Source organism: Sceloporus occidentalis, unplaced genomic scaffold (genome assembly GCF_023333645.1).
Source record: "Sceloporus occidentalis isolate IW3139 unplaced genomic scaffold, rSceOcc1.0.p SCAF_2, whole genome shotgun sequence".
Lineage (NCBI taxonomy): Eukaryota > Metazoa > Chordata > Lepidosauria > Squamata > Phrynosomatidae > Sceloporus > Sceloporus occidentalis.
The window spans coordinates 225,053,718-225,067,421 of record NW_028316982.1 but is presented as its reverse complement, the minus strand read 5'-3'; the positions used below and the strand labels follow the sequence as shown (position 1 = coordinate 225,067,421).

The window sequence follows — 13,704 nt, the reverse complement described above, 5'->3', positions numbered from 1 at the left end:
TGTGGCTAGTGGACTTTGTTCATCGTGGTAGATCAAATGTTGTACTAGCCTACTAAAAATAAATTATCTTCAATGCATTTTAAAATGCACTTAGAATGCCTTAGAATCCATTAGTAGGCCAGTACAATAAAGGACAAAAGAAAACACTTGCTCCTTTAGTACAGATACAGTAGTGTAGACCACAGATTGAGATCTAACCTCTGACTACACTTCTCAGATTCAGTAACTACCAATACCCCATCTGTATTAATATATAAGATATTAGGAAAGGTTGATGGTGACTGCAAATCAAATATTAGAGTAAGGATACTAAAAGCATTAGCAAAATATTTGCAGAAATGAGCTTATCATAAATAAGCATAAAAACCAGAGAGTTAATTGTGTGAGAAAACTCATCCTAACTATTAAACAACGAGTATCTTTAATTATAAGTGATTATTCATTATAAGGGATGCGGTGGCTTAGTGGTTAAGATGCCAATTCGGGTTATCGGAAGATCAGAAGGTTGGTAGTTCGAGGACCGAGTGCTGCATGATAGGGTGAGCTCCTGTCACTAGTCCCAGCTTCTGCCAACCTAGCAATTTGAAAGCATGCAAATACAAATAAATAGGTACCACTTTAGTGGGAAGGTAACAATGTTCGAGGTGCAGTCATGTTGGTCACATGACCACCTATACCCACTGTAACTGTCAAGAGGTTATTTTCCTGGCATAGGGACATTTAATTCCAGTTTAGAATTCACTGAAATTCTAATTAGGTATATTGTCATATGGTACTGAATCTTGCTATTAATGAATATTTGTGGGGTTTTCTATAAAAAAAACATTTTGGGCAGCTTTCTAGGGTACTCTCTGTTGTATGCTCAAACACTATGTGCTTCATATATTTACTCTGCCTTCATACAGCAAAAATCAGTTCAATACTTTGGGAGCTGTGTATGTATGCGTGCACGTCTGCATGAGTGCATGCCAAACTCTGAAGCCCAGGGGGTTTGGGAAGCAATCATTCAGAAACAAAATGTAGTCTGACCAGGGCAAAATACATTTTTGTCCTGACAGTGAAGCTGACTACGTTCTCTCCTTTGTTGGCTAAGCACAATAAATAATTTAGGAGCACAAGGCTGTGTGAAAGACAGCATTAGTAACTTTCCTTCTCAGACACTAACTGACTTGAGAAGATCCAAAGGGAATGAGTACAGGCTCAGAAAATGTCACAAAGCCTACTTTTAAAATACCACACTTGCAAAATAAAAACCTATCATGCATTGAAATGTGAAATTTATAGCTTGCTTTTATAACACCCTAGACCCTTGCTCTTGTTGCCTGCCTCAAAAAATGCAAATTTTCAATGAAATCTAAATTGCAAATAATTAAATAACCCTTTGAGGGTTAACTAACCCCCTGACAGTAATGGGTGGGCATGTGTACAACATGGGGGGAATAAGCACAATAAAAGAGAAGAAAACTGTATAACAAATGTAATGAGAAGTATATAACACTGAACAAAAGAAGCGTGTTGTCACTAGATAATGGCTAGATTAATTCAGGGATGATTCTACACAGCAAATGTTACTTGTGTGACTAATTCAGTTTTACACTTAGCTTCCTGCACTGAACATTTAATATGTGGATGATGTAACAATGATCAAGAATACTCAATTGTGGTGTGTGTGTTCCTGATTAGACTGAATATTTAAAGATATGGTACATCATTCCACCACTACATTTTCACTATCTGGAAGCCCACAGTCAGAGTGGGGTGGTGGGTGTGTATATTCACCTCTCCTCAAATTATTTGGGGTGAGCTATCATCCCCAAATTTGGGGTGACATGTTCACCCCTACTTGAACCACAACCCTCTGGTTGTTTAAAGAACACTGCATTAACACTTGATGCTTAGCAATCTATCTATAACATCTAGTATGGAACCACCCTAACAAAATTAAATCAGCCAAATGGTCTGAGAAGCTTGGAAGAGTGCTTTTTGGAATTATTATTATTATTATTATTAACCTTTATTTATAAAGTGCTGTAAATTTACACAGCGCTGTACATACAATCTTTTTAATTTGACGGTTCCCTGCCCTCAGGCTTACAATCTAAAAAGACATGACACAGAAGGAGAAGGGAGGGGTGGTGGGGAAGGGGCCTGTCTAGTAAGATACATAGCAATACAGGAAATGATTGAATAAAACAGACAACAAAAGAACATCAAATAGCAAGTGAGAATTATGCAATGCCTGGGAAGGCTTCTCTGAACAGGATGGTCTTCAGCTCCGTTTTGAAGCTGGTTAAAGAAGTGATGGCTCTTGCTCGAAGGGGAAGAAGGTTCCAGGAGTGAGGGGCAGCAAGTGAAAAGGGGCGAATCTGAGATGGGGCAGAGGAAATCCTGGGCTGGGACAGCAGACCTTGACTACCAGAACGGAGGGCCCTAGTGGGAAGGTGAGGGGAAATAAGGTCTGATAAGTAAGGAGGGGCCAGCCCATGGAAGAGTGCTTTAATATCAACTAGTGTGGTGTGATGGCTTGCTCTTAGCTCTGGATATAGAATGGGTAGGTCCAGGTCCTGCTTAGCTATAGGGGTCAGTTTACATACTCTTCTGTCTGTGAAGGAACTTATAAAATGCTCAAAATATAGGTGTAAATCCTATTTATAGTCAAAACCAGAATAGACCCACTGAATCAATGGGATTTGCACCAGACAAAAACAATTTTAACAAGCCTTCTGTAGATGGGACTACCGAATAGATTCATGTCACAGTGCTAATTTTTAAAAAAATCTTCCCTACCTCAAAGAATTTTTGTAAAGCCAAAATGTAGTTCAAGGCTATGTGAGAATGATAGCTAGAATGAATAATTGTATAATTGGAAATTACAATATTTTGTGATCTGAGGCCATGACTGTGAGTCAAAGTACATATCACTTGTAACCAGGCAATATATTTAATACAAAAGGCAAATCATCCTGTAATTTCTCCACCTCCCTGGTACTTATATATTAAACAATTAACAATTTGTTGCACTTTCAAGATATCCCATATCAGCTGGCTGAAGTGTCCACAGGAATGTTAGATGAAGACAGGGCTTCTGTATTTCTATTAACTGAAGAAAAGGGGAAATTATAGCAGGCATTATTTGTCACGGAAGCAATAGATCTCATCAGACTGAATGGAGATGTGATCGGTCATATCAGGAGGAGAGTGACACTGGGCTTACTGATTCATATATAGATGATGGATGTACAAATATTATTTCTATACATGAAAATGACTGAACTCATTGACTTTTTAAATATAGTAAACCTTTCAGATTCTTCTGAATTCAAGAAGGAATGGTATGCATCCTTACACTAAAAGGTGGTAAAAACTAGATGAGAAATTTGAATGGCACTAGTACAATATACAAACCACATACAGGCTAAGTACTCCCTATTCAAAAATCCAAAATTTGAAATGCTCCAAAATCCAAAGCTTTTTTCATGGATGGCTGAGACAGTGATTTGCTCTGTGATGTTATCAATGTATATAAACTTTGTTTCATGCACAAAATAATTGTATAAATATTGTATTAAATACTGTATAAAATTACCTTCAAGCTATGTGTATATGAAACATAAATGAATTTTATGTTTACACTTGGGTCCCATCTCCAAAGTATCTCATTATGTATATACAAATGTTACAAAATCCCAAAAATCCAAAATCCGAGCTGCTTTACATTCGCATTTCGGATAAGGATACTCAACCTGTACAAATATTTCAACAGAACAATGCAAAATCTATAGAACATATTGCAGAAAGAGGTAGAATTATGACATAATCTATATAAGAATCTATACAATCTTATTTTTATCTAAATCTGAATAATTTAAGATATTTTAGATTATATAGATTTTATATCTATCTATCTAATCTAATCTAGTTTTTTTAAAAAAAATGAAAAATATCGGTTCTACCTTCACATTTCTTTGTAGTTGAATTGTAGGAATAGCCTGGTGGACATTCACATTCATACTTTCCAGCAGTATTCTTGCATTGTGCTGTCCCACAAATGTTCTGGTCTAACATGCATTCATTCAAGTCTGCACATAAAGAATGTGTATTAATCTCCCACAAAAAGGAATTGAATACTTTTCATTCCTGCTGCAGTTATCTCCTGTTTGTCCGGGGAAATCTGGGGACAGTAGGAATGTTTTGGAAACATTAGCTAGTGCCCAATGGAATAAGCAAACAGGTTTTGGATTTTGTTTTGTTTTTAAGTGGATATTCCAACTGCACAAATTCCGTCAGGCACTCCAAGCTAAAAGGGGAAGGGGAAGAAAACTCAAACATGAAGCATTCATTTCTTCCTTGCTTATAAGTTTATCAGTGGCAGCTACTCCACAGCTATCAGTAGTTCTTATCTACTATATACATCAATGATTCATTTATGAATCTGACTTAATTTGTTAATCAACAGGACAATACAATAGCTAATGAACCAATGGAAATCTCAAATCAGTGACAGTTAATATTAATAAAAGGGCCATTCCTGATTCATGATCAAAATTGTTTTACAAAAATTAGAACTTCTCAAAAACTGTGCTTCTAAGATTGCCTAAGAAAGAGACAGCTTCAAACCAGTCCCATTTAAACACTAGTCAATATTGCCTTTGGCATAGAAAATGAAAAGGAAGTGTTCTAACCAAAAAGATGAAGGCATTTTAATATGCGTTGGTCAGTTTGATCTGAAATTGCATGGTAGTTTGTGTGCATACATTTAAGTGCTCATAAACCTAATGTTTCTAGTTTTTCTCCCTTTTCTTCCAGCTGCGTATTATCAATTTTCCAACTGCATTTTCCACCCAACTGCACATTTTATGTCCAATTGCACGTGAAACACACACACAAATTGTATGCAACTGTGATCATGTGAAACCAATATCATACAGCCACAGGAAAGAAAAAAAAGGATATGGATATTTTACTATTTTGAAAGTCATATAAGCATGCAGCTTTAAGAAATAATGATCCCAAATCCATGTTTTCATTGTGTATTTATATCCCAAGTGGCTAACCAGGTGGTACAGTTCCTTTCATGTGATCTGCCTCAGCAGTTACTCTTTATTTTTTTCATACTGTAAGCACCTACTCCCCATTTTCTTTTAATTAGCACTGTCACCACCATCTTGAGCCCTGCATGGGCTGGATCGTTCAGTGCTAAGTTAAGCAGATGGTACTTTGCAAACAAATGGGTCGCAGCAGGTATGAATTAAGCTTCCCTAACTTGACCTTGATTTTTGAATTTATTCCATTTGGCTACAATATAGACCAGATCTGTTAACACAATGAATTGATTGACAGAGTGTGCATGTGCTAAAATATCACAATAGCAACTACTGCTTGGATTGGGTCATTGACATTAACCAAGACAGACATTTTGGAAATTATCAGTAGAGACTCTGGCAGTGGGACAATAAATAGCAACAATTTCACCTTTTCAGATTATTATAGTCTCTCTTTGCTTTCTTAGAGTATGTAGTCTTGGCATTTTTATTTTTGACCCTTTCCTCTTACCCTTGCAGTCCATTTTATTTGGTTGTATATAATAACCATCTTCACAAAAACAACGGTAGCTTCCAGGAAAATTATGACAAATTTGACTACACCCGCCATTTCTGTTTGTTGGGTCTTCACATTCATTTATATCTAGGAAAGAAAACAATGTGAAAATATAACCTTAACCATGGACTTATCCTTTCTTGAACTATCACATATAGTAGGCCTTCAGTATATGCGGGGATCTGTTCCGCACCCCCCTCGTGCATACCAAAATCCACGTATGCTCAAGTCCTATTGTCCTTAATGGTGGTGCGGCCAATGGGGGCCAATAGGGACAAAAGTCCCTCACCTCGCCTCCTCCTTCCCTTCCTCCTTCCCTCCATTCTTCCTTCCTTCCCCTCTCTTTCCCTCCCTTCCCTCCATTATTTCTTCCTTCCTCCCCTCCCTCCCCTCTCCCCCTCTTCTTCCCTCCCTCCTTACCTGTTTTCTCGAAGGCTTGGCTGTGGGGGCGGAGTCTGATGGGACTGAGAGCAAGGCTGAGGCTTGTGTCTTGGAGCCCCAGGCCTCTGGGCACCGAAATCCAAGCCGTGGCTCTGGTGCTGGCTCCCTCTGGCCAACGAGGTCCCAAGGGAATCAGTGCCAGGGCCAAGGCTTGAGTTTTGAAGCCCCGGGCCCAGCAGCCAGGACGGAGCCTCTAGGTTCCGATACCCAAGCCTTGGCTCTGGTGCTGGCTCCCTTGGAACCTCGTTGGCCAGAGAGAGCCAGCACCAGGGCCAAGGCTTGAGTCTCAGAGCCCCAGGCCCAGCAGCCAGGATGGAGCATTTGGGCTCTGAAACCCAAGCCCTGGGTTTCCCAAGGGAAGGAAGGAAGAAGGAAGGAAGAACGGAGGGAGGGAGGGAGGGAGGGAGGGAGAAGGACTTTTGTCCCCAATGGCAACACGGGTGCATGCATGCCATCATTGGGGACAATATGGATGCTCAAATCCATGGATGGCAAATCCCTGTATTAGGAGGGCCCACTGTACTTTTCTGATGTGGATGTATATTTCAAAGCAAGTCAACCGTGTTTTCCATCACAGGAAAACAAATGAGAATTACTGTTACCAATTACATTATAGACTGTACCTTCTTCACATTTCACTCCTTGCCACCCAGGTTTGCAGATACATGTGAACTGGGCTTGTCCATCTTTGCATTCTTTATAACCATCTTCATTGCACGGCAGAGGAATACACTGGTTTGCTATTACTGAAGAGGAAATTAACAGCAAAAGATTTTTAATAATGATGATGATGATGATTTCAGTGTTATGAGCAGCCTTCTTGTAAACTTTCTTGTTCATTTTATCATTAAGACAGGAAAAACTTGCTGTATAAGAACAATACCTGATATAGACAATGTACCTGTATCAAATCAGTTTTAATATTTACAGAGCCGTTTGGTGAGGTTATTGGATAATGATTTAACATGTTTCATTTCCATCTTATTCTGTTGGCTTGAACAGGAAAACACTTCCTGTCTTTGATAAAGTATGACTCGCGAACTATACTCCCTTTGTATGTTGTAGGAAGAACTGAAAAACGTATAGCTACAGACCTATAGGGTAATGCATTTCAAAATTTTATTCAACCTCACTGAATACATCCCCCCCCCCCCCTCACCATTCCCTTCTCCTTTTGTGTCGTGTCTTTTAGATTGTAAGCCTGAGGGCAGGGAACTGTCTATTATCCCCTCTGTTTTAAACCGCTCGGATTCTCAGTGATTGGGCGGTATATAAATAAAACCTCCTATTATTATTATTATTATTATTATTATTATTACATTCAACAGTACACAGATAGTATGACCAGTGGGATTAGTCCTAACTCACATGGTCATTTTTTTGCCACAATAGAGCATATTGCCACAATATAGCATACTGAAACATGCAACTGCCATACAGAAGCTTAAGTAACACAAAAATTAAAATCAAAAAGCTGAATCAGGCCTAGGGAATTAGGAAGGAAAAGGAAAGGAAGGAAATCAGTTTGATTTGGCAACTATAAAAATAGGCTGACTATTGCTTATCCAGAATTGCAAAATCTAAAACACTCCAAAATTCAAAACTTATTTCATGGGTGGCTAAGATAGTGACACCTTTGCTTTCTGATGGTTCCGTGTACATGAACTTTGTTTCATGTGCAAAATTATTTAAATTATGTAAAAAATTATCTTCAGGGTATGTGTGAAAGCTGTATACAAAATACAAATGAATTTTAAATTCTGAGCAGGCATCCACTCAACCATCTGCAAAATCTTAAAAATAAAATACCAGATGATCCCAGAAAGATATTTACTTAACCTGGCAAATACAATATTTAACCATACAGGGAGAAGACACTGCAGGAAAATACTAATATATATGGGCTCTGTGGCCAGAAAACCCTTAGCCCAAATATGGAAAATAAAAAAAAATCCCAATCCGATTGTTATAGATGAATCACTAATAAAACTGTTGGATGTAATAAAGATGGACAAACTGACTACCTGGTTAAATGGAGAGTCATTGGAAACAACAGAAAAGGAATGAAATTTAATCACGGAAAACAGCAAGAACAAATGGAGGTGAACAAGACACAACAAGCAACATACAAAGCAAACTATATTAGACTACACAATTAAAGAAAATGTAGAATTTCATATATACACTGAAGCTATTCACACAAAGAACATGAAAGTAGAAGTGGACAAAGGTAAATAATTAAGTCACACAAACCAGTGAGACAACTGCAAGTCTAGAAATAGAACATATAGATACGTTGGTAATTAATAACAAATAAAACTAAATAAACAAATAAAACAAACAATTAAATAATATATTTTTTTCTAAATAACAATTAAAGTAAGTGATTATTTGTTCTGATACAGGTTTCAATTTGTTTTACGGTAGTTGTTTATTTGTACTAATACTGCATTCAATTTATTTCAAGATATAAATTGCATTGCATGAATATAATCAAACAATCAGACAATGATTGGTTATATATAATATGGAATTACCAATGTCAAATGTATGGTATGAAAACTCCTTTATAGATGTAACAAAAATGTATATCTCTTATATAATATATTTAATCCTATTATTAATAAAAATAACATTTATAAAAAAATATAATGAATTTCACATTTACACTTAGGTCCTATCTCCAAGATATCTCATTGTGTTTATGAAGATATTCCAAAAACTGAAAGAATACAAAATCCAAAACACTTCTGTCTCAAGCATTTGGAGTAAGGGAGACCCAATCTGTATAGATCTGGGTGTGCAACCTGTGGACCTTCAGATACTATTGGATTGTTCCCATCATTTTTCACTCTGGCTGGAACTGATGGGAGTTGCTATCCAAGAATACAAGTTGCTCACCTTTAAGGGAGACAAATGTAAACTGGCCATTACTGAAAAAATAATAAAATAAATTACTTATTGAAGACTTATCTCTTGGGCTTGTTGGAAAATACTGGGTACTATAAAAAGATAGTTAAGAATTATTATTATTTTGCAATATTTCAGAGTTTGTGTCTCAAGTTTTGGTCCATAGTTAAACAAGACTATCTTTTCTTGCTACCTAACATTTTTCCTATAACTGTTCATACAAATGGAGGACTGAAGAAGGATGGAAAGAACTGCTAGGAATACAAAAGAGTATATACAGAATGGCAGAGTCCTTTGCTGCCTAGCAGTGAGGCAACAGCTGCACACACATGGGCTGTCCATGCATTCACCTTTACAATGGGTATAGGTGAAGTAGGTATGAGACATGGACAAGCCTAGAAGGCTGCAGAAACCTTTTAGATGTGTTCATCCAAATCTGCTTACAAGCCTCTGTTCAGATGTTTGTGTTCTATGTGTAAAGATGTTTAATACAGAGGTGTAAGAGGACTTTGGAGGTGGAGCTTGTGTGCTCATTCACATGCCATACCTTCTTTACCTGTATTTGTGGTACAGACAAATGACTGCATACCAGTAGAGTGATCTTCAAATCTAAGATCTTCCATTCATACCTACAATCAAGGAATTTAACCACAAAACACAATGTTTCCCAGAAATGTCAAGGGTATGAATGAAGAATAAAGACACAGCTGATAAAGCTTGGATATTATTTGTCTCAAGGTCTGCTGATCCATACAATGAGGTAATCCAGTTGAAGAAACTGAGACATTATGAGGCAATATGTCCCACAGCAATGCTGAGGCATAATAGTGTTTGCTGCAGGGCAAAAGAATCTCATATCCCAAGTATTTTGCTGTGGTAGCAATTCCAGTTTATCTCAGAATAGCATGAAGCAACACAGCAGAATTCTAAGAAATGGAATGTTGTGGCAGAGAGTCACAGTTACAACACTTTGATGGTGCTGCTTGTAATATTGTCAACATTACTCCTGTGGGTAATCTGTGACAACTATTTTCTGACACAAGTACAGATGTGGAATAAAATTAACAGCAAACACTGCGGCATTCCTCACTAGAGACTATTCAGGAAGATAATATGTTCATACATCCCTGTCACCCCCCTCAAGAGCTTATAATGAGGGTAAGGAAAAGAGAAGAGTAAGTATACACTTTAATTTGTCACTTCAGGCTTGCTAGCACTGTTCCCCAAGAGTTGTGCTTCACTTCCAATTGCAGATAGCATAATTATCAAGGATTCCTTTTTGTCCTCATCTGTTCCCAAAGACAAAAAATGAGGACAGATACTTAAAAGGAAGAATCCATGCCCCCCTCAGGATTTTACCTATGCATGTTAGTTATAAAAGTAATGAAAAAAAGCAGTTACAGGGAAAGAAAGAAAATGTTTCACAGATTGTTTCCTACATTTTTTTGCATATAATTTGTATCTTAACAAACAGCCTGAATTTGCATCTGATCAAACAGGCTGAAAATATGCAACTGGAAATGTTAAGAACAAAAATGAAGGTATCAATGGATTGGATCCATACCTATTCATACTTAGAACAGACTCAATGAAATCAATAATAAATAACATAGTCAAGACTAACTTCAACTAAGTCCCATTCATTTCAATAGGTGTAATCTGTAGCTGTAACTAGGGAGTTTATCACATTGTTTGTTAAACCGGCTTACCTGTAGCCGGCTTAAATCTTAAACTGGGAGCATCCTGATGTTATCAGATGGATTTGGCCGCCTAATCTGCCACCCAGGTGCATCCCGGGTCCATCCCCGCTTCCATGAGGGCTCCTCCCAGCTCTTTTGGATCCAGGAGTTTTCTGATTTAAGAAAATGGCTGCCAGAGTCCTCCTGGAAGTGGGGATGGACCGAGGATGCACCCGGGTGGCAGATTAGGCCAAATCCATCTGATAACATCGGGATGCCATCTGATTTAAGACAGCTAGAGGTAAGCCATGAGTAATAAGAAAAGTGATGCGGTAAACTCCTAGGTGTGAATCCAATCTACAGAAATTCAGGAAGCTTTAAAACACTGTCACAATCTCCATTCCACTCCACCCTATCTCCCAACACAATAGGTACCTTAACATCTGGCCTAGAAGACTGACCACATTCAAATTTACAACTGCATAGGACCAGTGTGGTATAGTGTTTTGTGCATTGGACTGTGACTCTATGGATATCAGGATTCAAATCCCTGCTCAGCCATAGAAACTCACTGGGTAAGTTTGGGAAAGCCGCAGTATCTCAGCCTCAGAGGAAGGCAAAACAAACATCCTCTGAATAAATGTTGCCAAGAAAACCCTGTGACCGGTTAGCTTTAAGTTGGAAAAGACTTGAAGGAACACAACATAAAAAAACAACAACTATCTTTCTCTTCTCTTTTCCTGCTTCATATTATTCTTAGTTTCTCAGTTTTCAGAGCAATTATATTATTACTCTTGAAGTAAACTGTTTTACTCTTGCAATATAAACAGTTTATCTTGAAAAATAAACAGATTTATTATGGCATGAGTCATAACAGAACATTAGAGTACACTTTGCTAGATGTATAAAGTGAGATGGTAAAATTGGTGGTGCTACTCTGCAGTCCTCTGGTGGGGGACCTTTGGTTCTCCAGATTTTTTGATTAACAACTACAATAATCCCTGGCCATTTGCCATATTGGCTGGTACTTCTGTATAATGAAATCTTGAATATCTCGAAAGCCAAACATTCTTTAGCTCTGAACTTGTGTAATATATCATTTCAGTCATTATATAATGTGTTGTGATTGCAAATCATGTTGCTCAAATAAGCAAAGAACAGTGGTACAAAATGAAGAAGTTGTTGTTGTGGTGTTGCACCTTCAAGTCATTTCTGAATTATGGTGCCCCTAAAGCAAATCTATTGTGCAGCTTTCTTGGCAAGACTCATTCAAAGGGATTTTGCCTCTGCCTTTCCTTGAGGCTGAGAGAGTGTGACTTGTCCAAAGTCACCCAGTGGGTTTCCATGGCTGAATAGGGATTTGTACCCTGGTCTCCAGAGTAGTAGTTCAAGACCCAAACCACTATACCATGCTAGCAAAAATTGCACACAAAGGAATTAGCCAAGATAATTAAAACTATGTATCCCCATGCCTTAAAATCATCAAGCACTAACTGGAAGAGGACTTTACTGGCCAGTACTCCTGCTTATACAGTACATGATACAATATGGGTCTGGTTTGATCACTATCTCTTTTTTATATATTGGTTAAGATACCATTGTTCTTCTGCATGATAGTATACTTTCAGATTTTCCCTTATTGTTTAATGGAAACATATAAAATAAAAATAAAAATGGAGCTGTAACCTTGAAATTGACAGATGTGAGGAAGAGATCACAAATTTTCCATTTTTGCATTACTCAGATACATATACTATTGGAGATCAATTTTTTCTTATTCAAACTAAGACAAACTGTGCTAGCCATCTTACTGAAGGGTTTCCTTGCTGGCTAAATGCTAAATTACACATGACAGTATTTGTGCTTTTTAACAAGCACCCTGAACTTACCTGTTTTATTCCAAAGAAAAAACAGACTGGTTTTCCAATGAAAGTCTCTTCATTCTAACTGCTGTTTACTCCTGGAAGTTCTGCTTTCATGTAAATTGCATTTTAGTGCAAAAAGCAACCAGAAGGAAGCTATTTACATCAGATAATCTATGTGTGTGTTGGGGGGGGGGGGGCTAATTCAAATTAAATACACATTCTAGATTAGAGGCCCTGGAAACCTTCTTCTCCAAAATGAGAAAACCTATTTAAAAGCATAAACATCATCACATGTAACTTGGCCTCTGAAGCTATTTGAAGTACCAAGAAATAAACCAGAATCTGTTACAGTCAAGTACAGTCTACTATTTGAAGACAGTATAATGTACTTGAAGACAGGTCTTGAGCATTTGATTTCAAACCCCACCATTTTATTGAAGATGAGAAATTCTGTTAGCCTACATTTTGTCTTTGAGTCTAGTATATCAACCCACTTGCAACTTTTTGAACAATGACTGCTTAGTCTATTATTCATCTCATTAACAGGGTTGCCCTGAGTTGAGATCAATTGGAAGGCAAATAACAAAAAAGTCTAATATTCCCCCCCCCCAAAAAAAAAAAAAAATCCAGCTATTTGCTTTTAGACCAAGCAGCTCCGTTATGGAAAACAAAAATGCAATATGCAATCAGTATCAACCAGCTCTACTTCTATCTTAGTTCAGGAAACATTATATATTTTAACATGGCTTACCTTTGACACAGGACCGCAGGTCAGCTGGAGAATCTGAAGACCGTGATGGCACCCTGAATATTCCTGTTCGGAATGAAGCCAGGCAGTCTGTGAAAGCAAGAAAAAGTGGCTTGTAGATATGCAATAACCCCTACAACCACTATTTCACCTGCAAAGCAGCTAAGAACTGAGCTACAGGTTCAGTTCAGTTATACTGTAGTCATTCCTTCAATGTACTAGTTCAGACTGCTGATGGGTAGTGTTGCATTTTTCATAAATCTCTCAAGTATCACATTAATACCAAGTAACAGGCTTTCAGACAGCCTTTTCTCTTCCATGTCCAGGACTGGAATGAAAAATGCCACCTTCCTCCTGTGGTCTGACCTTGGAGCTATAAAACCAAGATGGTGTATGCAATGTTGTTTTGCTGCTTGTACAGGTCAGCCTTGACCATTTTTCAGGGCACAAAATATCTTTCATG

The 13,704-nt window shown here is 37.7% G+C and overlaps 1 protein-coding gene across 1 annotated transcript in view; it reads right to left on the bottom strand.

The window, feature by feature from the left end:
- PROS1 (protein S) overlaps nt 1-13,704 on the bottom strand; it is a 75,182-nt gene that overhangs the window by 29,362 nt on the left and 32,116 nt on the right. The window contains exons 4-7 of the mRNA XM_089512285.1: nt 13,245-13,331; nt 6,663-6,785; nt 5,554-5,685; nt 3,954-4,079 (exon numbers count right to left, since the gene is read on the bottom strand). Coding sequence (XP_089368411.1) covers nt 3,954-4,079; nt 5,554-5,685; nt 6,663-6,785; nt 13,245-13,331 — 468 coding nt within the window. The remainder of the gene's footprint in view (nt 1-3,953; nt 4,080-5,553; nt 5,686-6,662; nt 6,786-13,244; nt 13,332-13,704) is intronic.